Here is a 24,341-nt window from a genome sequence, read left to right on the forward strand (position 1 = left end):
ATAATTATATACATAATTATTTATTATATATATTTTACACATCTAATTATATTTTATGTCACACCTGTAATTTGTGTTAGTGTTTGTGTAATATACCCACATTTAGTGTAATTAACTATTGTGATAGCTATGTAAATATTGCTTCACAATCAGATAAAAGCATGAAATAAACGATATGCTTACAAAAAGATTAAAAAATTAATTTACTGTAAAGGTAACCCTGAAGGCAAGAAGTTTTTCATGTGTGACTTTCTCTATTTTTTAAATAAAAGGAACTGCAACTTGCCATATTTATAGAAACTTTGGGCAGCTTCTTAAAGTTAAAACATTTTAAATTTTTTAAATTTAAAACAGTTTTTAAAGTTTCTTAAAGTTAAACATATATTTACCATATGAATCACCCTTAAGAGAGAAAAAGTTATATTCATACAGAAACCTGTATGCAAATGTTTATGGCAAGTGTTATTCATTATGGCCATAAACTGGAACAAATCCAGATGTCTTTTAACTTATGAATGAATAAACAGACTGTGGTACAACCATAAAATGGAATCTTATTCAGCAATAAGAAGGAATAAACTAATTGACACAACAGGGATGAATCTTAAATGAGTTTGCTAAGGTGAAATAAGCCAGACCCCAAATGCTCCAAATTATATGACTCTACTCATATGACCTTCTATTTAAAACAAACAAACAACAACAACAACAAAAAAATAGGGACAGAAAATAAGTTGATGGTGACTGTTAAGGGTAGGGATCACAGGAGGGGATGACTTCAAAGGTGCAGAACAAGTGAATTTTGGAGATAATGGGACCATTCTGCCATGACTGAGGGATGAGGATGCATACATAACTCCATGCATTTGTCAAAACCCATGGAGCTATAAACCACAAATAATGAATTTTACTACATGCAAATTAAAAAAAAAAAAAACTCAACCCTGATTTGCACTGGGGGTGGAGGTTGGGGACTCAAATAATATATAAATTGCAGCAAATTACCCTAACTGTGTTACTGAGTGACATAGCCACAGCAAAGGGAGCAAGGAAAAAAGATATGCCCTACTTCCAGAAAATATTATTTTGAGTGAATATTATTAGGCAAAAAGATCACACACAAAACATTCACTTTTATTAGTAAATTTGTTTCTCACAGGGGTATAGGTTAAGAATTCTGAAACTAATGTATGTGTATGCTAGGGTTAAACAAATAGGGAAATGTGATGTAAATGAGATCTAATTTTCTCACTATCTGAGAAAGAAGTTACAAATGAGGACAGCATAAGGCTATAATAAACCTTGTGGTGTTGGATAGCAAACAGGGGTATGGTAAGAATCAGCTTTTCAATATGTACATATAGAGACAGACACAGAAATAAATACAAGTGTACGTTTGCATGGATTCGTACACATACAGACATTTCCAAGCTCTCTCTGCTGAAAGAGCCCAAACTCAATGACACCCTAGTAGCAATGGGCACACCTAGTACCCAGATCTTTGTTTTTAAATATCATTCTGCAATAACAGGAATGGGGTTCCTGGATAAATGGTTAATTCCAGCCTGGCACAGGAAAAATGCAAGATGAATTTGGAGTATCTCATGGTGCTAAACAGTAAGGAAGTATCCAAGAAAAGAACACATGACATGTCAAAAGAGCCAGGAGCCAACATGAATAATCACTCAATGACCAAAGCTGGAACAATTTGATTGTAAAAAATTAATAACAATAGTACTGATTTGTAACCCATAGAATACAACAAATATCCATTAGTATATTATGTCAGCCCATACTGACATAAATAAATTATTGAATAAATAAATGCAGGAGAAAGACTAGCTCTTCCTTACAGAGGAATTCCAATTAATAATTATGAAAGTAATAAGACAAATAGAAAATCACCATTAGAACACCAGAATAAAAATTGTTGTGAGCAAGATCCAGCTCTGGATCCTAAAATTTGTAGGCAAAATTTGAAGAAAAACAGGATCTTTGTACAGTCTCAAAGTATTATCTCCCAAGATGTTTATTAATTATGTGGGGAAAAAATCCAACAAACACCACCTTAGCCTAGTGATCAAGGTGAACATCACCTGTAACAAGAGACAAGGACATCATATGCCCCTTGATATTTTACACTGAGAAGGGTAGACTGCTTCCATGAAATTCTTGCCAAAGATTCATAACCTTATGAAGAAGTCATCAGGCCAATCCAAATTGAGGATCATTCTACAAAACACCTGACCAGTACTCTTCAAATATGTCAAGGTCATGAAAGGAAAAAACATTGCATCAGATTGAAGGAGAGTAAGGAGATATGAAAACTCAATGCAATGAGGGGTACTAGATAGGTTCTTAGAGCAGAAAAGGGGCAAACTTTTGTTTTTTTTTAAAAAAAGATGCAATCTGAATAACATTTATAATTGAGTTAACAGTTTGTATCCATATTAATTTCTTAGTTTTGATGAAAGTATCATGTTTATGTGAGATTTAACATTAAAGTAAGCTCAGTGAAAGGTATTTGGAAAAATCTTTGTACTATCTTTGCAATTTTTCTGTAAGTCTAAAAAAAATTAAGGCCAGGCACAGTGACTCATGTCTGTAATCCCAGCACTTTGGGAGGTCAAGGTGGGCAGATCACTTGAGGCCAGGCGTTCAAGACCAGCCTGGCCAACAGGGCAAAACCCAGTCTCTACTAAAAATTAAAAAAAAAATAGGTGTGGCGGTACATGCCTGTAATCCCAGCTACTTGGGAAGCTGAGCGTGAGAATCACTTGAACCCAGGAGGCCACAGTTGCAGTGAGCCAAGCTCATGCCACTGCACTCCAGCCTGAGAGACAGAGTGAGACTCTGTCTCCAAAAAACAATAAAAAAAAAATTTAAAAGGAGAATCCCAGCATAACTGACATTATACTTTATAATTTCCTTCTCTACCTATTTCACCCATAACCCCCTTCTTGCCTTCTCCATTGCCATTGCTGGCTGATCTGTTCTGCTCTCTTCTCTTCACATATTCCACTCATCTCCAGTGACTCACACAAACCTAAAACCAGCAAGTGTCTTGGAGACTGTCCAGTGTCTAATGCCTTCTTATTGCAGGAAAAGATGCTGAAGACTACAGAGATTAAATAACGTGACCAAAATCTTTCAGCTAGTGAGTGATGGTGCAAGAGTTGACCACAAAAGCCCGAGGAGAGGGGACAGAAGAGTCACGGGAAGAGTTTTTATGTGTGACTTTGTGTTGTCCAGGTGCCAACCATACGTTTTGGGGCTCAGGAAACAAAGTGAAGAACTGAGTTAAATAGAATAATATTCCCCTTAATGTATACTGAACAAAGTCTAGTTTCAATTCATATAGGACTGATGAATGCACGGACTTTGGGTGTCTCAAAATTTTACAGCTGTGGGGAGAGATTTTGCACCCCAGGCTGGGAACATAACTATCACAGGAGCCATGATTGACAGCGAAAGTAGCATGGAATGTTCCTCAATATCTTTGGTGTAATGGTCTGAAACAGCATACCAAAAACACTGTTTCTAAGTACATGGAAGACACCTGCTAGGGAAATAGATGGGAAAGCTTTTTTTTTTTCTTTCATAATTGAGATTTTACTGGTTGAGGATCAGTACAGACATTTAAATTTGTACACAATTCTTAACATACATACCAAAAATCTGAAAAGCCATGTATTGTAATTCTTTTTTAAAGTTATTCCAGCGACTTTCCCCCTTAAAATTTGGAAGCAAATTTTCCTTAAGAGGCTATCAGTATCTTCACATGCTAATAAGCTGTTACATACGTCTCACCAATTCACAACTGAATAGCATGTACGCTACATATTCAAATTTTTAATCTTTCACAGCACAGTAACAAAGTTATTAGGAAAACAGGACTGCCACAATCAAAGATCTTACAGCATGCACACAATTCCAACAGGAAGATCCGTGATCAAGGAGTGGTTTTCTTTAGGAAACAATTCTACTAAAAAACAACAAGGAAATAGAAGTAATTAAAAATGTCCAAGACATTAAATGCAGGACTGACTCCATATTGCCATTTAATATGCTTTGTATTATAGGATATAAAAACTAACCCCTCCATCTATGGAATGTTAAGTGGACACCCGAGACAGTCAAAGCCTCCCATAATTCAATGTCCCACACTATTTCCTGGTTGTACCAAAAAAATAAACAACCAGCGAATGATTTCACCTCTAAAAAAAAAGCATTTACACTTAAAAAATGGGATGAGGTGGGATTCCCTCCTTCTTAAAAATGTTTCTAGAGCTACTAAAACACTTGCATTTACAAAATAATTGATAAGAAACATTCCTCTGGATTGCACAAGAAGAGAGAAAGGGACCGCTGATAAGACATGGTGTACGGTATTAACCAGACTTGGCTTCTTTCTCTCCTGCTTCATCAGAAGCTGAACTCTCCTCAGTTTTCATTTCCCTGTTTTCTGCAGGTAAATCTTCTTGAGTTTCTTAGTTTGCCACTTTGGCCTGTTTTCCCTTTGCTCCCCTTTTCCCTTTTGTTTGCACTTTTTTGTCTGAAGATGTATCCTTCGCTGCTGCATTTTTCAGCTTTGCTTCTACTTTTGCAGGAGCAGGTTTAGCTGGCAACCGCGCCAATCTCCTCTTGGGCTCTTCCTTTGTGGTCCCTTCATGACCTTCCTCTTGGGCATCCTGGTGACGAGGAGGGCTCACGCCAGGTGCCTGCAGGCCTCGTCGCGCCGAGAGCCTTAGCGAAGCTGGGCTGCCTGGCCGCTGCCGCTCCTCTCGCCGCCCGAGCTGCTGAGACCCACCAGAAAGCTTCTTAAGAAAACCTGTGACCAGGCATGGTGGCTCATGCCCGTAATCCCAGCACTTTGGGAGGCAGAGGTGGGTGGATCACGAGGTCAGGAGTTTGAGACCAGCCTGGCTAAGATGGTGAAACCTCATCTCTACTAAAAATACAAAAATTAGCTGGCTGTGGTGGCATGTGCCTGTAATCCCAGCTACTGGGGAGGCCGAGGCAGGAGAATCACTTGAACCCGGAGCCGGAGGTTGCAGTGAGCGGAGATCGGCCACTGCATTCTAGCCTGTGTGACAGAGCAAGACTCTAATCTCAAACAAACAAATAAAACCTGTGTTGCAGGCGAGCCAGGCATGGTGGCTCATGCCTGTAATCACAGCACTTTGGGAGGCCCAGGTGGGTGGAACACCTGAGGTCAGGAGTTCAAGACCAACCTGGCCAACATGATGAAACCCTGTCTTTACTAAAAGTACAAAAAATTAGCTGGGCGTGGTGGCAGACGCCTGTAATCCAACTGCTCCAGAGGCTGAGGTAGGAGAATCGCTTGAACCTGGGAGGCTGAGGTTGCAGTGAGCCGAGATCCTGCCATTGTACTCCACCCTGGGCAACAAGAGTGAAACTCTGTCTCAAAAACAAAAAGAAAAAACATGTATTGCCCCCAAAATATCAATACTAATGCCAATGTGACCTCATTTGTCCTCATTAGCTGGTGGAGCCTGACGTGTGTTTCGGATGACAAAGAAAAAAATGAACCATGTGATAAGTATAGAATTCGAGATATGCTTGAGGATTTGTATGAATATCTAGGAAGAGAAAGGCCAGGAAGCCCTGCCGGCAATCCAGGTAAGCAGAATAAAGGTTGTAAGTACGGAGAATAGATAACAGATCTGAGAAATATTTACAGGTTAAATTCCATAGTATTGGCAATTGTAGATGACAAGGAAGAGGAAGGGCTCAAGGGTGAAGACCAGATTTCTATCTTAGGAGACGACAGAGTGGGTGATTCCACTTATAACCAACAAAACACAAGCTTTGGAGCTTCTGAGGTGATAGTGGTACTGAGTGTAACAGACTTAAGCGCTGACTTTAAGGCAAGGGACCACATCAAGGTTTCTCAACCTTGCCACTATGAACATATTTGACCACACAATTATTTGTTGTGGGCATTTTAAAATATTTAGCAGCATCCTTGACTTTAACCTATAGATGCCAGTACCAACCATTCTCCCTAGATGTGACAAAACCAAAAATATCTCTAGACATCACCAAATATTACTAGAGGAGACAGAATCTCTCCCTCGTTGAAAATCACTGAGGTAAAGAGGACTGAGAAAGAGCATTTCAGGCAGATAAAACAGTAAGAATAAAGGTATGTGACAGAAAACAGCACCAGGGTTTAGAGAATAATAAGCAGTTTCATATCACTTGCAGCATAACACCCAGTTAGAAAGATATAAGAGAAGGGTACTGTTAGGCAAAAGCCATTCGCAAAAAACCTTGACTAGCAAGGTTTTTAGTGGTGACTAGCAATAGTCACCACTTGTCCCTCCAGGACTCTGCTGCCTGCTCTGTTCCCCAAGAGGCTGACTTTTGTGGGTGGCATCACAGAGAATCTCTTGCCCTTTAACTAGCAGTTAGCCTGGACCAATGGGAGGCATTGACAAGAGATTGGAGGGTGGGAGTAGAGAGAGGTGGGGTGTTTATCCACAAGGCTTCCTCTCTGCAGGTCTGTGATATGGCAAAGGCTACACTCCCCTAAGTTTACGGCACCTCTCCAAGGATACCTCCTTCTTGGTTCCAGCTCTCATGAGATTCTGGCTACACCATTCCTTCTACACATCCCTCCTACAACCCAGTGTGGTAAAACTTTTATAATGTTGCTGGTTCCTGAGCCCCTCACTAGGCCTTTTAGTTTATTTTACCCTGCCAAAACCTCTGTAAATAGTTTCTTCATTAGTTTGTCTTCAGATACACCTTTATGAGTATGGCATTTAATTCTTCCCAGAAGCGTAATACAAAGCAAATACTAAGACTTTATTCTAGGATTGATGAGAAGTCATTCAAGATTTCAAGCATAGATGTAAAAAGGCAAGTTCACCATTTTATATTTTTCATCTCATAATTGTGAGTAGAATAGATTTCAGGGGTAAAATATTCGCTTCAGAAAAACCAGTGAGGAAGATTTAGCAATAACCCAGGTAAGAGATGATGATTATCTGACCAGAATAAAGGTAGTAAGTACAGAGAATAGATGACAGATGTGAGAAATGTTTAGAAATGTTTAGAGGTAGGCTTGGCATGGTGGCTCAGGCCAGGACTTTGGGAGGCCAAGGCAGGTAGATCGAGCCGTGGAGTTCCAGGAGTTCGAGACCAGCCTGGTCAACACATCTCTACTAAAAATACAAAAATTAGCCAGGCATGGTGGTGCACATCTGTAATCTCAGCTACTTGGGTGGCTGAGGCCCGAGAACTGCTTGAACCTGGGAGGCGGAAGTTGCAGTGAGGTGAGATCATGCCATTGCACTCTAGCCTGGGTGACAGAGGGAGATTTTGTCTCAAAAAACAAAACTAAAACAGAAGAAAAAGAGACATGTTAAGAGGTTAAATTCAGCAGTATTGGCAATCGATAGAAGGTCAATGCCAAGAAAGAGGAAGGAAGGGCTCAACGGTGATGGCCCTTCTATCTTAGCAGACGACAGAGTGGGTAATTTCTATCTTGGGAGATGACAGACTGGGTGATTCTGCTTATAACAAACAAAACAGAAGCTCTGAAGCTTCTGAACACGAGAGCAGAAGAGAATTTACTGAGGAAAGGAATGAGTCAGTTTTCTCCAGGTTGAGTTTGATATGTCTGTGGGACATCCAAATGCAGATATTCAGCAGCCTGTTGCATATTCAAGCCCGAAGCCTAGGAAAGTGCTCTGTACCTTAGGTAGATTTTGGAATCTCAACTACAAATGGTTGTTGAAATTTCAGGATTGGTGTTAGGGAACACATGCATTCCAAGAATGGGCAGAGAAAAGTTGATTGTAAGGACAACAGAGGAGGAATGGCCAGAGATGTACATAGAGTAACAAAAGCGTGTGCTCAGCCCAAATGCCAAAAAAGTGAAGAGTTAGAAAAAAGGAGTTATCTAGATGGTGAATTGTAGGAATGTCAAGTGATCTGGGTACAATACTCCATCTCCAGTTAGGGGCTGTATAAGAGCTATTGGATTTGGCACTTTTCTTACCGATTTGTTGCAGGTATCAACAATATGTAAATTTTCCAGCACAGTGACTAGCACATGGTAAACACTGGATAATTTTTAGTTAAGTTTTCTAAAACCATTTATAAAAGTTCACACAATATAAACAGTAAGTACTAAATGCCAATTTTAAAAGGTAATTAGAAATTTTTAAAATTTTATTGTAACTTAAGATACCAACTTAAGTTAGAAAAAATTAGAACAGGCATCTAAAAAATAAAAACTTTACCACTTCGGTGAACAAGTGGTCAGATTAAGCAACACTTTATAGGCTACAGACTTCTAGTGAAAGTTGGGTCTTGCTGAGTAAAACAACAATATCTGCAGCAGCCGAAGCTGAGGGAGATCTTATCAAACAGAAAGTGGTGACTATTTTATGGTAAAGAATATAAGGCATGGCCAGTTGGCAGATTCTCCATAGATATAATAACGCTAATTCTTTAAGACTCTTAAACATTGTAGACCAGGAAATGCCAGTGTTAATATCTGTAGGGTTGATAACATCTGTGCACATTTTGAGAGTATTTACCTTTTGATGTAAACCTAACTGGCACATGACCTCCTTGGATATGCAGGGTTTTCCTTTTGCCTTCTTAGAAGACAGGCAAATGAGCAGATCCCAAGAGCCCAGATCACCTAAAAGCAAAAGAATATTCAAAACAAATAAGTCTTCATCAGATATTTTAAAGGCAATATTTAAATCTTCAGATAAAAAATGTAATTAGTTAAATTCTAAAACACAAGTAAATGATCTCAAATATACTTAAGACAAAAAGTCAATAAAATAACTAAAATTCAAATTTTAAATTTTGGAAGTTCTAATATTTTTAAATTTAGTATTCTATTCTTTAGAAAATTTAATTGTCTAAAGACATAAAATTCATTTAAAAGATTGAAATTAGAATACCTTAAATCACTTATTTTAAAAATTAATAAAGTCTTTTTTATGGATTTGGGAGGAAAAATAATAAAATCTTTTAAGATAGAAGAAAGTTGTGAAATCAAATAATGATAAGAAGTGAAAACATCAAATATTTTGTTCCAGGCTTGGATACTCCCACTATTTTTCACAGATCTAAACGTCAAACATCAAATTTACTTTTGTAATGTTTCATAAAAGAAAATGTTGTAATAGGCAGAAAATAAAATTCAATGAAAATAAAAACAGGTTTTGCATAAAAGAAATTTGTAATCTAGTTATACACAGCAGAGTTCATTTCAAACTGTGGAGTGTAACACGGACGAAAGCAAATGATATTTCAGCTATTTCACCAAGGACAAAACTCTTTGCCAATAAATCATACTAACTTGCCAAAATAATCTCAGAAGGGTACATTCTTGCCTAATCTCTAAACATTTTAAAGTTAACATTTGTGTGTATACATGGGTTTATTTAACTTCATTCACTTTGATTTTATATATAGTTATATATATTGCTATATATCTATGTATCTGTATCTGCATATAGATACAGATATAGATCACACGCCCTACATATAATTGGTGCTTTAAAAATATTTCTTGAATAATGCATGAATAACTACTCCTTGAGAGCATGGTAAACACATTACCTCATGGAGAAAAAGCAACAATAAAAGCAACAGAAGAAATGTATTTCAATTTTTAATGTTATTCAGAAACAATATAAAATACGTATCTCAAAATAACCAGAAAAAAACCCCACTGGGTAATGTCTAAATGAATTGGTATTACTTAGGAAATAGTCCTTATTTTGGATGAAAATCCAATTTAAAAAACAATTAAACAATTTCTATATACATCACCTCTTTTGTTGATCAATCATGAGATAAATATTTGAGTGATTATTCATGCCAGACCTCACCAGTCATCTCCTGCATTAGGTCTAGTAGCTTCTAAAAAGCCTAGAAGCAACCAACTTCTTTCATACTTCTCTTTTCAAATTTTTTCAGAATTTCTTACTTGAGAAGCATAATATTTCCAAAAAAAAAAGCTTTATGAGAAAAGTATTAATAAGGAAGAGCGATCTATGACAATTAGAAATGAAATTTCACTCCCCACCAATCACAAGTCCTGTGCTTTTCAGCTTCACAAGTCCTGTGCTGTCTGGGCTACTGGTTCCCCTGTTTTTAATTGTCCTGTTGCTGGAAGGGAAACCTTTCTACCAAACAAAGGAGTCCAGGCAGTTGAATCAAGCTCTTGTCCTAGAACTTCTCTGTTTGTTTGATGTATCCCAAGATGCTGGAAGACAGCACAAGGCGGCAAAGGTGCAAGGAGAGGAGCAGCAGCTGATTTGGGGATGAGAGAAATCTCATCATGTAGCAACATGGCCTTAGGCTTGCAAGATCTACCCTGTTCCATACACTCTTTCAAGCAAAGTTCCCATTGATTCCTATAGACAAAACCAAATACTATATGATGATTCCAATACTTTATTTTAAAAGTGCATCTGGCTTCTTCATCCCAAACTTTTTGATTTGGATTCAAAGCGAAACACAAAGCCTGTATTATTCTATATCATTTCTAGCCCAGGAAATGCTAGAACCCTAGAAGAAACCTCCTGTCATATGATTCCCAACTAAATATTTTAAGAAGATAAAGATATGCAAAGAGGGATTTCAAATCATGACCTGTGGCGTTTTGGTCTCAGAGTAAGTTTTCTATTCCTCCACGTCTACAGCACACCCTTCTTCACTATTCAAGGCACATGCATCATTTCTAGAGTTGATAGAAATATATATTTAAGCCATAAATGTTTACAATGGAAAGACACATTTAAATAATTCAAAGCATTGAATTTATTAAGAATCTTCTATGAACAGAACATTGTACTCAAAGTATGAAAGTAAACAGAAAAAAAAAAAAGAGCAGAAAGTCACTGCCCTCAACAATCTCTTTGAGGGATCAAATTAAAAACAATGTGGGAGAAAGTAAAATAACTTACAAAGCATTACACAGTTTTCTGGCATTCATAAGGGTGACCCCCTCATCCCTCAAAGATGTTTAATTAATATTTTAAATTAATAATTTAAAAATAGTGTATAGTCCACAAATCTCCTCTTAAAATGAAGTAAAGTGTAACTGAAATTTCAAGTAATATCTTCATACACCTTCTTCCCGAATGCTTGCTAGCACGGTTTAAAAACGCTGATTGTTTCCACTCAAAACCCCCACTGTTACGCACATTGAATCCCACCTCAGTGTCCCCAAAGCTATTTCCTAGTTACACATTTAGCAGACCTTTTCACTTTGTCTTCATTTCTATTTCCAACATTAGAAGTCAACTCCCTCCCCTGCTTTCCAAAGCCCTTTTTCTTTTTCTAATGAAGTTTTACTTGTTTCATGAGAGGTACTATGTATTAAAATTTAGTTAAAGAAACCCTAACACCACATTGAAATGTAGAAACTGGGCAGAGATCAAAGCACTTTCACTAGCTAAGTAAATCACATTGAGAAGTTAGCCTTGGAGCATTTGGGATACAAATTTGTACCTCAGCATAATGACAAATTACTATATATTGTGGGACTTTGGAGCCACATTTCACAGCTGAAAGCATGAGCATTTAGGAGGCAAATGCCCTAGGTCTCCAGCAGAGATTGTAAACTAAAGGCACACAGGCAAGTCAAGCCCTCAGACAGGATACATCTGGCCTGCACAGCGTTTGTTTTGTTTTTGTTTTAAGTATTTGCCAAAATGCAAATGTCAGCTCAATTCACATAGAAAAGTCCAATTTCAGCCTTTATTTGAAAACTTGGAAGCTCTGGTAACACTGGGTCCATATCCTACAAGGCAGTGACTGGCTGGAGCCACTCCCCACGTGTTCTCCAGTTTGCCGTGGTCTCTTACTCTCACACCTGGCCCTAACTCTGCTTGGACTCTGTCTCTGATAGCAGCACACCATTCTAGACCTGGCATAAAATAATAGTGTTCCAGGTTTCCATGAGCTGGCCATTTGACAAATTGATGTTCCGTGTATTAGCTTTTAATGAATTAGAGTTGTTCATTAGATAAATTGGTTTTATTAAGATAACATCAGGCAAACTGCTATTTGGTTAATTGGTCCTAGAGGGATGTTTGCATCTACCCTTTTATGTCTAGATTTATCATGCTATTCCATAAGATTGGGGAAGGTCATTCAACTCCAAGGACATTTTGTTGGTTACATTAAAGGTGGCAAGGGCTGCAACTCTTAGGGTTCTTTTCTTTCAGAGCCTGGAAAAATCAAGAGTGGTCTCTGATCATCTTTTTTTCTTACATCTCTTCTTCCCAGTTTGGGTGCAGAAGTGGCTCAGAATCTGCTCCTACCTGGGCCTTGCCTCATCTCTTTTCATTCACTCTCTCATTAGACTTTTTTCTATGTTGAGCCTGTCTCAAGGCTGTTGTCATACTTGTAAATGGCCTAGGACAGGCTCTTTCTAAGCACTGGAGTAAATGCTCGTTGTTTGTGTCTTTCTCGATGTGCTTTTTCTGCACCGAGAAGGTTGACATTAGAGTAAGAAGTGCTAAGACATCAGATTTGTGTTAGCTGAAAATAGGCAAAGCCCCTGGTCAATTTGGATGGTGACTTCTTAGGTTCTCCTGGCATGGGGAAAAGGACATCCCATATGATTTAGCCTTGCTCTTTAGAACACTGCATTAGGATTTGGGGACCAAAGCCACTACGAATAAATGAGTAGTAGAAATAGTAGTGTCAACAGCTAATAGTACTTCAGAACTTACAATATGCCAAATATTGTTCCACGTATTTGTATTATCTCATTTATCCCATATAATAATCTATTTTATATGATTATTCTATTTTTTACAGGCACAGAAAGGTTAAATAACTTCCCCAAGGTCGCCCTTCCAGTTAGTGGTGGGAGGAGAGTTTGGATACAAACAACTAGTTCTAGTGGCCATGTTCTTGAACATTACACCATTATCTCCTCTGAAAACAGGGAAGCAACAAATAAATTTAGCTATTGATGCCTTACATGTATTAATTTATGTAATATTTCCAACAACCCGGTGGGGTAGAAACAATTTTTACGTGTTATTACATGTGCTTTACATGTGAGGAAACAGACACGGAAATTATCTGGAGAAACTAGCCTTTCTCTCTCACTGTCCAGTGCATCTGTTTTTCTTTGGAAGCTTGGAGGAAGAAATAACTACAGCAGGTATAACTCAGGTATTCCTAGACCCTCACCTAGGTATTGTGCCCCATCATACTACTGGCAATACCACTGGTAATCAAAGTTAAATCTTCCTATACAAAAGGAGCTAATACTTACCTCACAGGTATTCAGGAACTAGAAATATGTACTTGAACTCTATCTATTTTTGAAAATATATCCTTAAAACGTTCTCAGTTTTTTTTTTTAACCGTTAAAATTATTTCTTTCCCTGTTGCAGAGAAACCAGAACTTCCTGATCAGGCTTACCAAGGTCTTAAATAGAAAGGCCATAGGGCATAATTCTAGGAAAACAGGATGTGGATGCTCCAGTCCCCATCTCAGAATTACAGAAATGTGGAAAACCTACAGGCACCTCCCAAACACTCCGAAGCAAAACTGCTGATAACACGAATCACTATCATGCCTTCATAGTGTTATCTCTGGAAAAGACACAAACTTCTCAGACAATTTTGGAAGGAGATGTCAGGATCCAGATCAATTAATTCAGATATAAAATGGCACTGACTACAGTTTTATCCTTCTCTAAGTGTTCTCAGAAACCAGCTAACATCTGTTCGTGTTAAAAGAGCAATTTTAGAGGTTTTGTTTGGTTTTGTTTTAAAATCAAGTATCTGCAATAAGGAGTGAGGCTGCCTTTAGAATATTTCCAGTTTCTCATAGACAGGCTGCCATAAAGCAAACACTCATTTCCTGACTCATAAATGACCTCCTTCACTGATAACATCTGCAAGATCCATAATTTAATCCAGAGAACAACAGAGAACTCTGAGATAGCATCACTCATATTAGCATCAAATGCTGTTTATTCTCAAGGAATGACAACTTTAATTTTCTGGCACACTTAATAAAAATTTAACAATATTAAGTCTATTCCTGCTTTCTTCTTTTCCATAGTATTTACCACCGACTCACAGATCATATATATTTTTTTTCTGTATTTGTTTATTATGGTTTCCCCAATTTGAATGTCTGCTCCATGAGGGCAGAGGCTATATCTATTTTGTTCACTGCTAGATTCTCAGTACCTAAAATAGTGGCTGAAATATAAAGCATTTGCCACGTATTTGTAAAATGTATAAACGAGTAAATCAGTGAATAACTGCATGTGAACGGCAAACAATTATAATTAAATCAAAAGCAAGTATATTGAAATTCTATTCTATAATTAAAATAGAATAATAGAAAACATTAGTTTTAAAAAATGAAATAAATATAATTTTGGTTCTTAGCTGGTAAGGATAAAAGAGGAGAAATAAACATGAGAAGAACAAAGTTAATAACTCATTGTGCTTAAATTATAAAAACAAATGGGAGATTCCAGTGCTTTATATATTGGAAATTTTCTGTAAACACTTACACATTAATTTTAGGCAGAACAGATTTGTAAAGTATAGTTTGGAAAATAATTTTGTCCAAGAGCTTCTAGAATACAAAGCTACAAAAGCCAAGCCTCATTTACTTATTCACAATATTAAACTATCATATTCCATAAGGATACAACAAGGATGATTTCCTGAGTTTCTTTCCTTTAAGGTGAAGTACTAAAGGTGTCTCATTTTTTAGTAATTCATAATATTCTTTTATAATATAATATGTGAGGATATTTTATCTGTTCACTGTTCATTTGTATTACCCTTCTTTTCACAACTAAATTATAAAATCCTGATTAAATAACAAAGTATTTACCCGTATCCATCCTTTATCAGGATTAGTGCAGAGTATTATGTTCATGAGTACATTTTTAGCTTATTGATGATAAATTAGGGTCTATACTTGATTCCACCACAAGATTATTTGGATATAAGTTAACCATTGCAAATACCTCTATCTCTTCCCAAATTTCTCAAGTTGCATTAACCAATTCCTTACTCTGCACTCTTCATGTAGTACATCTATGGAACAGTACCAGAGCACCCATAATTAATTTTATTTACCATTCTCCAATAAAAGAACCATGTTGTTGGAGGAATCACTGATTAAAGGGTTGGGGCAGGAAACACACAAGATAAGCCTAGACTGTTGCAGTGTCGGAAAGAAAGTGCTCAAAAACAAACAAACAAGCAAACAAAGAAAAGCAACAATAAAGGTACGTCAAAGACACACTTAAGTCAACGATTAGAGCTGGAGCAATCTGGGCAACTAAATAAATAGAATAATATTTAATTATAAGCTAAAGTAGAAAATAAACATCCATGAGCCCGTAATGGTGCAAATAACTGACTGAATAAATAAATACATAGTGATGAAGAGACAAATCTCTCATGCAGAATAATTCTAAAACAGTTATGTAGTGTGAATGACATATGGTGACACCTTTCCAAATAGTTCAATATGGAAAGAGGGAATAAAAGAATATAGTGGAAAAACCTAGCAAACATTACCTCAGTCAGATAATCAGGTTAACATGAACAGAGCTAAGTCATGTGGTTAGTGCAAACTCTTGATATGATGTGATAAGGATGATGCTTTATCTCTGTGTTCACACTCCTTCAAACCATAACTCTAGTCTAATCATGAGAAAAACGTCAGGCAAATTCCCAATGAGGGACATCAAAATAGCTGACCAGTTCCTCTCAAAACTGTCAAGGTCATAAAAAATGGAAAGTCTGCGAAACTGTCACAGCCAAGAGGAGTGAGCGGAATGAAACACGATAAGTTGAAAGCCCCTTCTTAATACATGCAACTCCTCACATGCCTTAAGGTAATAAAAGCCATCTACAGCAAACCCACAGCCAACATTATACTGAATGGGGAAAAGTTGAAAGCATTCCCCCTGATAACTGGAACAAGAAAAGGATGCTCACTTTCACCACTTCTATTCAACATAGTACTGGAAGTCATAGCTAGAGCAACAGACAAAAGAAAGAAATAAAGGGCACCCAAATTGGCAAAGAGTAAGTCAAATTATCGCTGCTTGCTGATAATATGACTGTATACCTAGAAAACCCTAAAGACTCATCCAGAAAGCTTCTAGAACTGGTAAATGAATTCAGCAAAGTTTCAGGATACAAAATTAATGTACACAAATCAGTAACTCTGCAATATACCAACAGTGACCAAACTGAGAATCAAATTAAGAACTCAACCCCTTTCAAAATAGCTGCAAAAAAATAATAATACTTAGGAATATAACTAATCAAGGACCTGAAAGACCTCTATAAGGAAAACTACAAAACACTGCTGAAAGAAATCAAAGATGACACAAACAAAAGGAAACACATCCCATGCTCATGGATGGGTAGAATCAATATTGTCAAAATGACCAAACTGCCAAAAGCAATCTACAAATTAAATACAATTCCCATCAAAATATCCCCATCGTTCTTCACAGAAGTAGAAAAAATAATCCTAAAATTCATATGGAACCAAAAAGGAGCTGCATAGCCAAAGCAAGACTATGTAAAAAGAATAAATCTGGAGGCATCACGTTACCTGACTTCAAACTATACTATAAGGCCATAGTCACCAAAACAGCATGGTACTGGTATAAAAATAGGCACATACACCAATACAACAGAATAAAGAACCCAGAAATAACCCCAAATACTTATAGCAAACTGATCTTCAAAAAAGCAAACAAAAATATAAAGTGTGGAAAGGACACCCTATTCAACAAATGGTGCTGGGATAATTGGAAAACCATATGTAAAAGAATGAAACTGGATCCTCATCTCTCACGTTATACAAAAATCAACTCAAGATGAATCAAAGACTTAAAGTTAAGACCCAAAACCATAAATATTCTAGAAGACAACATCAGAAAAAACCCTTCTAGACATTAGCTTAGGCAAAGACTTCATGACCAAAAGCCCAAAAGCAAATGCAACCAAAACAAAGATAAATAGAAGGGACTTAATTAAACTAAAAAGCTTCTGCACAGCAAAAGAAATAATCAGCAGAATTAACAGACAACCCACAGAGTGGGAGAAAATCTTCACATTGTCTACGTCCAACAGAGCGCTAATATCCAGAATCTACAAGGAACTCAAACAAATCAGCAAGACCAAAACAAACAGTCCCATCAAAAAGTGGGCCAAAGACATGAGTAGACAATTCTCAAAAGAAGATATATAAATTTCTGACAAGCATATGGAAAAGTGCTCAACAACACTAACTATCAGAAAAATGCAAATCAAAACCACAATGTGATAACACCTCACTCCTGCAAGAATGGCCATAACCGAAAAATAGATGTTGGCATGGATGTAGTGAAAGGGAACAGTTTTGCACAGTTGGTGGAATTGTAAACTAGTACAACCACTATGGAAAACAGTGTGGAGATTCCCTAAAACCCTAAAAGTAGATCTACTATTTGATTCAGCAATGCCACTACTAGATATCTACCCATGGAAAAGAAATCATTATATGAAAAAGATACTTACGCAAACATGTTTATAGCAGCACAATTTGCGATTTCAAAAATATAGAAGCAGTCCAAATGGTCATCAATCAATGAGTAGATAAAGAAAATTATATATATGTGTGCGTGCGTGTGTGTGTGTGTGTGTGTGTACACATGCCATGGAATACTACTCAACCATAAAAAGGAATGAAATAATGGCATTCACAGCAACCTGGATGGAACTGGGAGACTTTTATTCCAAATGAAGTAACTCAGGAATGGAAAACCAAACATCATATGTTCTCAGTATTATATGGGAGCTGCTATGATGCAAAGGCATAAGAATGATGCACTGGAATTTGGGGATTTGAGGAAGAAGGTGGGGGGTGGTGAAGGATAAAAGACTACACATTGGGTACAGTGTACACTGCTTGGGTGATGGGTGTACCAAAATCTCAGAAATCACCACCAAGTTACTTATTCATGTAGCCAAACATCACCTTCTCCCCAGAAACTTATTGAAATGAAATTTTTTAAAATGCAAACAGCCCTTCAAATCCCTATCTTTCCTTTACCTTTATTACTATTTCCCTCTAAATTTAACATCTCCTTCGGCATTTTATTGACACATATGGTTTTAACTATTGTTTCTGTCATTGGCTCCGAAATTCACATTTCTTAATCTTTCTTATGTTTCAAGAGGCATTTCCAGTATACTCTAGAAGAGATGCCCTGCTAAAAACATACACATTTGAACCCATTATCTCCCAGCAAAAGACCTGCTCTTTCTCCTTTTTTTTTTTTTTTTTTAAGACAGGGCCTCACTCTGTCTCCCAGGCTGGAGTGCAGTGGTGTGATCACAGCTCACTGCAGCTTTGACCTCCTGGACTCAAGTGTTCCTCCTGCCTCAGCCTCCTGAGTAGCTTGGACTGCAGCTGCCCACCACTATACCTGGCGATTTTTAAATGTTTTGTAGAGACGGGGGTCTCACTGTCTTGCCCAGGATGGTCTCAAACTCCTGGGCTCACACAATCCTCCCACCTCTGCCTCCCAAAGTGCTAGGATTACAGGCCTGAGCCACTGTGCCCAGCTCTACATTTTTTTAAATCATCAAGGCTATAGCCACCCTTCCTCAAACTAGAAGGCATAAGGACATCTTCAGCTGGTACTCACATCTCATTCCCAAATCTTATTAATTTCAAACACCATCAATTCAAAATTTAAATTTTTAAAACATTTCCTGTCCTTTCTAAATCCTATCCCATTCTCTAAATCTAAGATATCATCTCCGCAAAGTCTTCTAGCTCCCTGCTTCTAATTATTTTTCCTTCTAGAATCTATTTTTCCTCCTATAGTCAGAGTTATTCTCTTAAAATACAGATCTCATCCTTGTCAGAACAATACAGGTCAAATTCCTTAGCAAAGCAACCGAGTCTCTGCACATCTACTCAAACCAAATCTTCTAGTCTCCTTTCCCCAGAAGTAACCCCTCCCTTTCCCAAACACTCCTGTTCCCCAGCTGCACCTGCCTTTTTTTGGCCCCTGAAACTCCAAGCTCTTACAAACCTGTATGCCTCTAGTATGGAGCTCACACTGCTGAATGCTCTTCTCTCCAATATTTGCTTGAGAAATCATCCTTACTCACCAAGTGTTCTACTTGTGACACCTTCCTAGGTCCCCACATTCAGAATTGCCCATTTCCTTTTCTGTTCTCCCAAAATATTTTATTTCTGCCCTTCAGACTGCTTCTATTTTGCCTGATATTACATTTAAACACGTATAACCTTGCTACTCAGAAATGCTCCATGGATCCACATTGTCGTGACTTGAAAGCTTGGCAGAGATGCAAATTTTCAGGCCCCAACTTTGACCATACAAAATCAGAATTTGCCAATAAGATCCCTAGATGATTGGTAGACACAAGTAAGTTTGAGAAACACTGATACACACCTCTGCCCAACTGTCCTTTGAAAGGTCTCACCTTTGTAATGCTCCCTCCCCTACCCACACCAATTATAGGGTCCTACATATCACTCTTATTTAATAACAGTGTGTTGAATAAAACTTGAGGGCTTCGTGTCACTTATAAGATTCTTGATGTCGGCCGGGTGCAGTGGCTCATGCCTGTAATTTCAGCACTTTGGGAGGCAGAGGCGGGCAGATCACGAGGTCAGGAGTTCGAGACCAGCCTGGCCAACCCAGTGAAACTCCATCTCTATTTAAAATACAAAAAATAGCTGGGCATGGCAGTGGGTGCCTGTAATCCCAGCTACTCTGGAGGCTGAGGCAGGAGAATCGTTTGAACCAGGGAGGCATAGGTTGCAGTGAGCTGAGATCATGCCATTGCACTCCAGCCTGGGCGACAGGGCGAGACTCCTTCTCAAAAAAACAAAACAAAACAAAACAAAACAAAAACTTGGTATCTGGCTATAATAATGTCCTCCTCATAATCCTTGTCATGAGTTTGGTGCTGTATCTTGGCTTCTTTTATTACTTGAGTATATAATATGGCATTTTGACAGACATTCCTTATGCCAAATTCTGCAGAACAGGAAAAGAGGTTTTAGTGTATAATTAGCATCATGACACTTCATTTAACAAAATATTATTCCTTCTTCCTGTTCTATTAAATGGTATTTTGCATGACTTTTGTGAAATGCAATGAATAAAACCTCATCATATCTGGGTTAACATTGTATAATAAGGCATTGGGGATTGTGAGAAGTCTAAGAGGGAGGAAAGAACCACTGATTTCTAATTTATTTCAAGAATAAATCCACACTAATTCAGCACAGATGAGAACTAAGGCTTGAGAAAATATAATTCGCTAACATGAGAAGAATAATCAACTGTCTCTCAATGGCTTATTACTTAATGCCACAAGTATTTTAGGATTACACATCTCCTATTCATAAGCATTATTTTCAATAATCTTTGGAGATTTATTGAACCCAACCATAACATTACTGTGAGATATTTATGAAGGAAGTCTTATCTTCCATTTTAAAATCAAACAACAGATAATCTAATGAGCTTGTTCAGGGTCATTTCAAATAGAGGATATGAGGCATAAAACTCAGACCTCCCAGGAATGATAATACTGACATTTTGGGGATGTTACAGGGATAATGAGTTAATATTTGTAAAGTGTGTAGGACACTGTCCAATATTTGATAAGCTTTATATAAGCATTTATTCAATGAATAGCTAGGTATGTGGTAGGTAGATACAGGCAGATAAATCCAACATCTAGGTGATGAACTTTCAAGCAACAAAATGTGACTTCTATGTGTCTTGCCAGCCTATTATTTAAGGCTTCTGAACACAGTAACACAACAAAGTGTCATGAAGAAAACACAGGAAATAATAATCTTCTCTTCTAACCCTGACCCACACCCTCATGTTTCCTCAGCAGGCATTCCTCTCATAGAAGGAAGAAATATTAACTTGGCAGATACTCAGTAGTGGTTTCAATCTAAGAAAAAGAGAGAACCTCACAGTGGTTGGCCTCAGTTAAAATGTATGCATATTACCTAGAACCAGGCTCAGCAGTTTTCTCTTATTTGCTAGGTGACATCTTAAGCCCTGAGATATGATGGAGGAAGGTACATTTTCATAAGTAAAGAACAACAAACTCCGGGTGGTAGACGCTACCTGGTGAGCCAGGCCAAGTCTCCTTGGATCTTAATGTGTATGCTTCAGATACGGAGGAAGCTGGGTAATGAGTAAACAGGGCTGTCGCCTAAGACAAGTTTCATCCACTTCACAGTTTTCTTAAAATTGGCCCTGTTCCCAGCAGCCAAGGGTATATCAGAAGTGTCTCCTAAGGCTAATAATTCTGTCATCTATGAGACGAAGAATATTTAGGCCAATGTGAAACTATGCCAAGTACTATTAAACTACATCATTCCTGTGCCGCTACGTGTTTTTTTTTTTTTTTTTCTTTCTTTTTTTTTTCTTTTACTTCAAGTTCTGGGATGCATGTGCAGAATGTGCAGGTTTGTTACATAAGTATACATGTGCCATGGTGGTTTGCTACACCTATCAACCTGTCATCTAGGTTTTAAGCCCCGCATACATTAGGTATTTGTCCTAATGCTACCCCTCGCCTTGCCCGCCCGCCCCACACCCTGACAGGCCCCGGGGTGTGATGTTCCCTTCCCTGTGTCCATGTGTTCTCATTGTTCAACTCCCACTTATGAGACATGCAGTGTTTGGTTTTCTGTTCCCGTGTTAGTTTGCTGAGAATAATGGAGAAGCTCACTTAATCTCACATATTTTAACAGAATTATATGAAATCATAGTTTCATTTAGTCTCATAACATTAACTTTCTACCTTTCCAGAAATGTTGAGAACATAATTTGCTGTTTTTATCTCTAATTATTTACTACTAAAATTTGTACAGCAATCTTGCTTCTTTTGTTTGTCCTTATTTAGAATCATTTTTCCTACTTCAGTAACATTATTAATTTTAAGATTTATGTGTATACTTTATTATGTTTTGATGCTTTAAATGGGTTCCCAAGAATAAGATTGCTGGCTTAAAGGTATATATAAAGTTTTATAGATTTTTCCAGATTGCTTTCCCAAAAAAAAGGCCATAATATTTCACGTATCCACAAGCAATGTATGACAGTTTTCTTTCTCAGAATCCCTACGAGCAATAAGTGATATCACTAATTTTAAGTTTTGCCAGTCTCATGAATGTTAAGTAATACACTATATTTTAAATTATCTTTCCGTAAGTTTTTGTGCATTTCAACATCTTTTCTTCATGTTGTTATTTGAATTTGCTTTTCTATGAACTGTATATTCATATGTACATAGTATTAAAAGTTTTACAAATAAAATTATTTTAAATGGTATTTAGTCAATAATATGTTTTCAATTGATGTACAAATCAAAATTTTATTAAAAATAGAAATTTTGTATCATTTTTTAATCTGATGAGATAAATATCCAATACTGAAGACATATGATAATGTCTAATGCTGAAGACACATAGGGAATCAGCAGTATTGGTGGAAGCAAAAACAGCAACCATCTTTTTGTAGAGAAATTGGCAGAGATTGGCTGGGTGTGGTGGCTCATGCCCGTAATTTCAGCACTTTGGGAGGCCAAGGCGAGTGGATTACTTGAGTTTAAGAGTTCGAGACCAGCCTGGCCAACATGATGAAATCCCATCTCCACTAAAAATACAAAAATTAGCTGGGTGTGGTGGCAGGCACCTGTAATCCCAGCTACTCAGGAGACTGAAGCAGGAGAATCGCTTGAACCCAGGATTGTGCCACTGTACTCCAACCTGGGCAACAGAGCAAGACTCCATCTCGGAAAAAACAAAAAAAGAAAAAAGTTGGTAGAGAGGCCCACAGTTTCAATATTTTTACCCATTGATGCAATAATTTTGTATTATAACTCAAATCTCTAAAATATAATATAAGTGAATTTCACAGCAAAGTTGTATTTTATAGCAACAAGTTGAAAAAGTCTAATTATTAAGAAGGAATTCATTTAAAAATATGGTGTATGCATACAATAATATGCTAAAAAGAATGAAGCATGCATTTTCTATACACTTTTGGGAAATTTGTGTAATATTCTGGTTAAAAGCTCAGGTCTGATGACAAACTGACCCTTGGGTCAAGCGTCAGCTCCACCATTTATGACATGAACTGCTTTGGATATATGGCTGTCTAAACCTCGGTTCATCTTTGAAATAGAAATATCTACCTTATGGACTAGAAATGAGAAATAGATTACATAATACATATAAAGTGCATAGAACAATGCATTTAATTAGTATAGTAGTCCCCCTTATCTGCAGGAGATATGTTTCAAGACCTCCCCACTCAAGTGAATGCCTGAAACTGTGGATAGTACCAAACCCTATAAATACTATGTTTTTTCCTATATATACATATCTTTGATAAAGCTGAATTTATAAATTAGGCACAATAAGAGATTAACGACAATAAATAATAATAAAATAGAATAATTATAACAATATGCTAGCTTCACTACTCTTGCCCTTTGGGGCTATTAAGTGAAATAAGGATGACTTGAGTAGAAGCACTGAGATGAAAGTCGATCTGATAAATAAGAAGGCTATTAAGTTACTCAAGCGTAGGGGGCATCTACAACATGGAGACATTAGACAGAGGGATGATTCATGTCCTCGGGCAGAACAGAGTGAGACAGTTTGAGATTTCTTCATGCTACTCAGAATAATGCACAATTAAAGCTTACAAATTGTTTATTTCAGGGCGGAGCAAGATGGCTGAATAGGAACAGCTCCAGTCTCCAACTCCCAGCGCGAGTGACACAGAAGACCGGTGATTTCTACATTTTCAACTGAGGTACTGGGGACATCTCACTAGGGAGTGCCGGACAATCGGTGCTGGTCAGCTGCTGCAGCCTGACCAGCGAGAGCTGAAGCAGGGTGAGGCATCGCCTCACCTGTGAAGCGCAAGGGGGAAGGGAATCCCTTTTCCTAGCCAGGGGAACTGAGACACACAACACCTGGAAAATCGGGTAACTCCCACCCCAATACTGCGCTTTAAGCAAACGGGCACACCAGAAGAATATATCCCTCACCTGGCCGGGAGGGTCCCACACCCACGGAGCCTCCCTCATTGCTAACACAGCAGTCTGCGGCGATCTAACCGCAAGGCAGCAGCGAGGCTGGGGGAGGGGCGCCCACCATTGCTGAGGCTTAAGTAGGTAAACAAAGCCGCTGGGAAGCTCGAACTGGGTGGAGCTCACAGCAGCTCAAGGAAGCCTGCCTGTCTCTGTAG

General features: G+C 37.7%; 1 protein-coding gene across 1 annotated transcript in view; it reads right to left on the minus strand.

Annotated features, from left to right (window-relative positions):
- CPED1 (cadherin like and PC-esterase domain containing 1) overlaps window positions 1–24,341 on the minus strand; it is a 330,507-nt gene that overhangs the window by 260,643 nt on the left and 45,523 nt on the right. Inside the window, 1 exon segment of the mRNA XM_017856929.1 lies at window positions 8,577–8,683. Within this exon segment, the coding sequence (XP_017712418.1) occupies window positions 8,577–8,683 (107 nt within the window).

Source organism: Rhinopithecus bieti, unplaced genomic scaffold (genome assembly GCF_001698545.2).
Source record: "Rhinopithecus bieti isolate Rb0 unplaced genomic scaffold, ASM169854v2 scaffold_42380, whole genome shotgun sequence".
Lineage (NCBI taxonomy): Eukaryota > Metazoa > Chordata > Mammalia > Primates > Cercopithecidae > Rhinopithecus > Rhinopithecus bieti.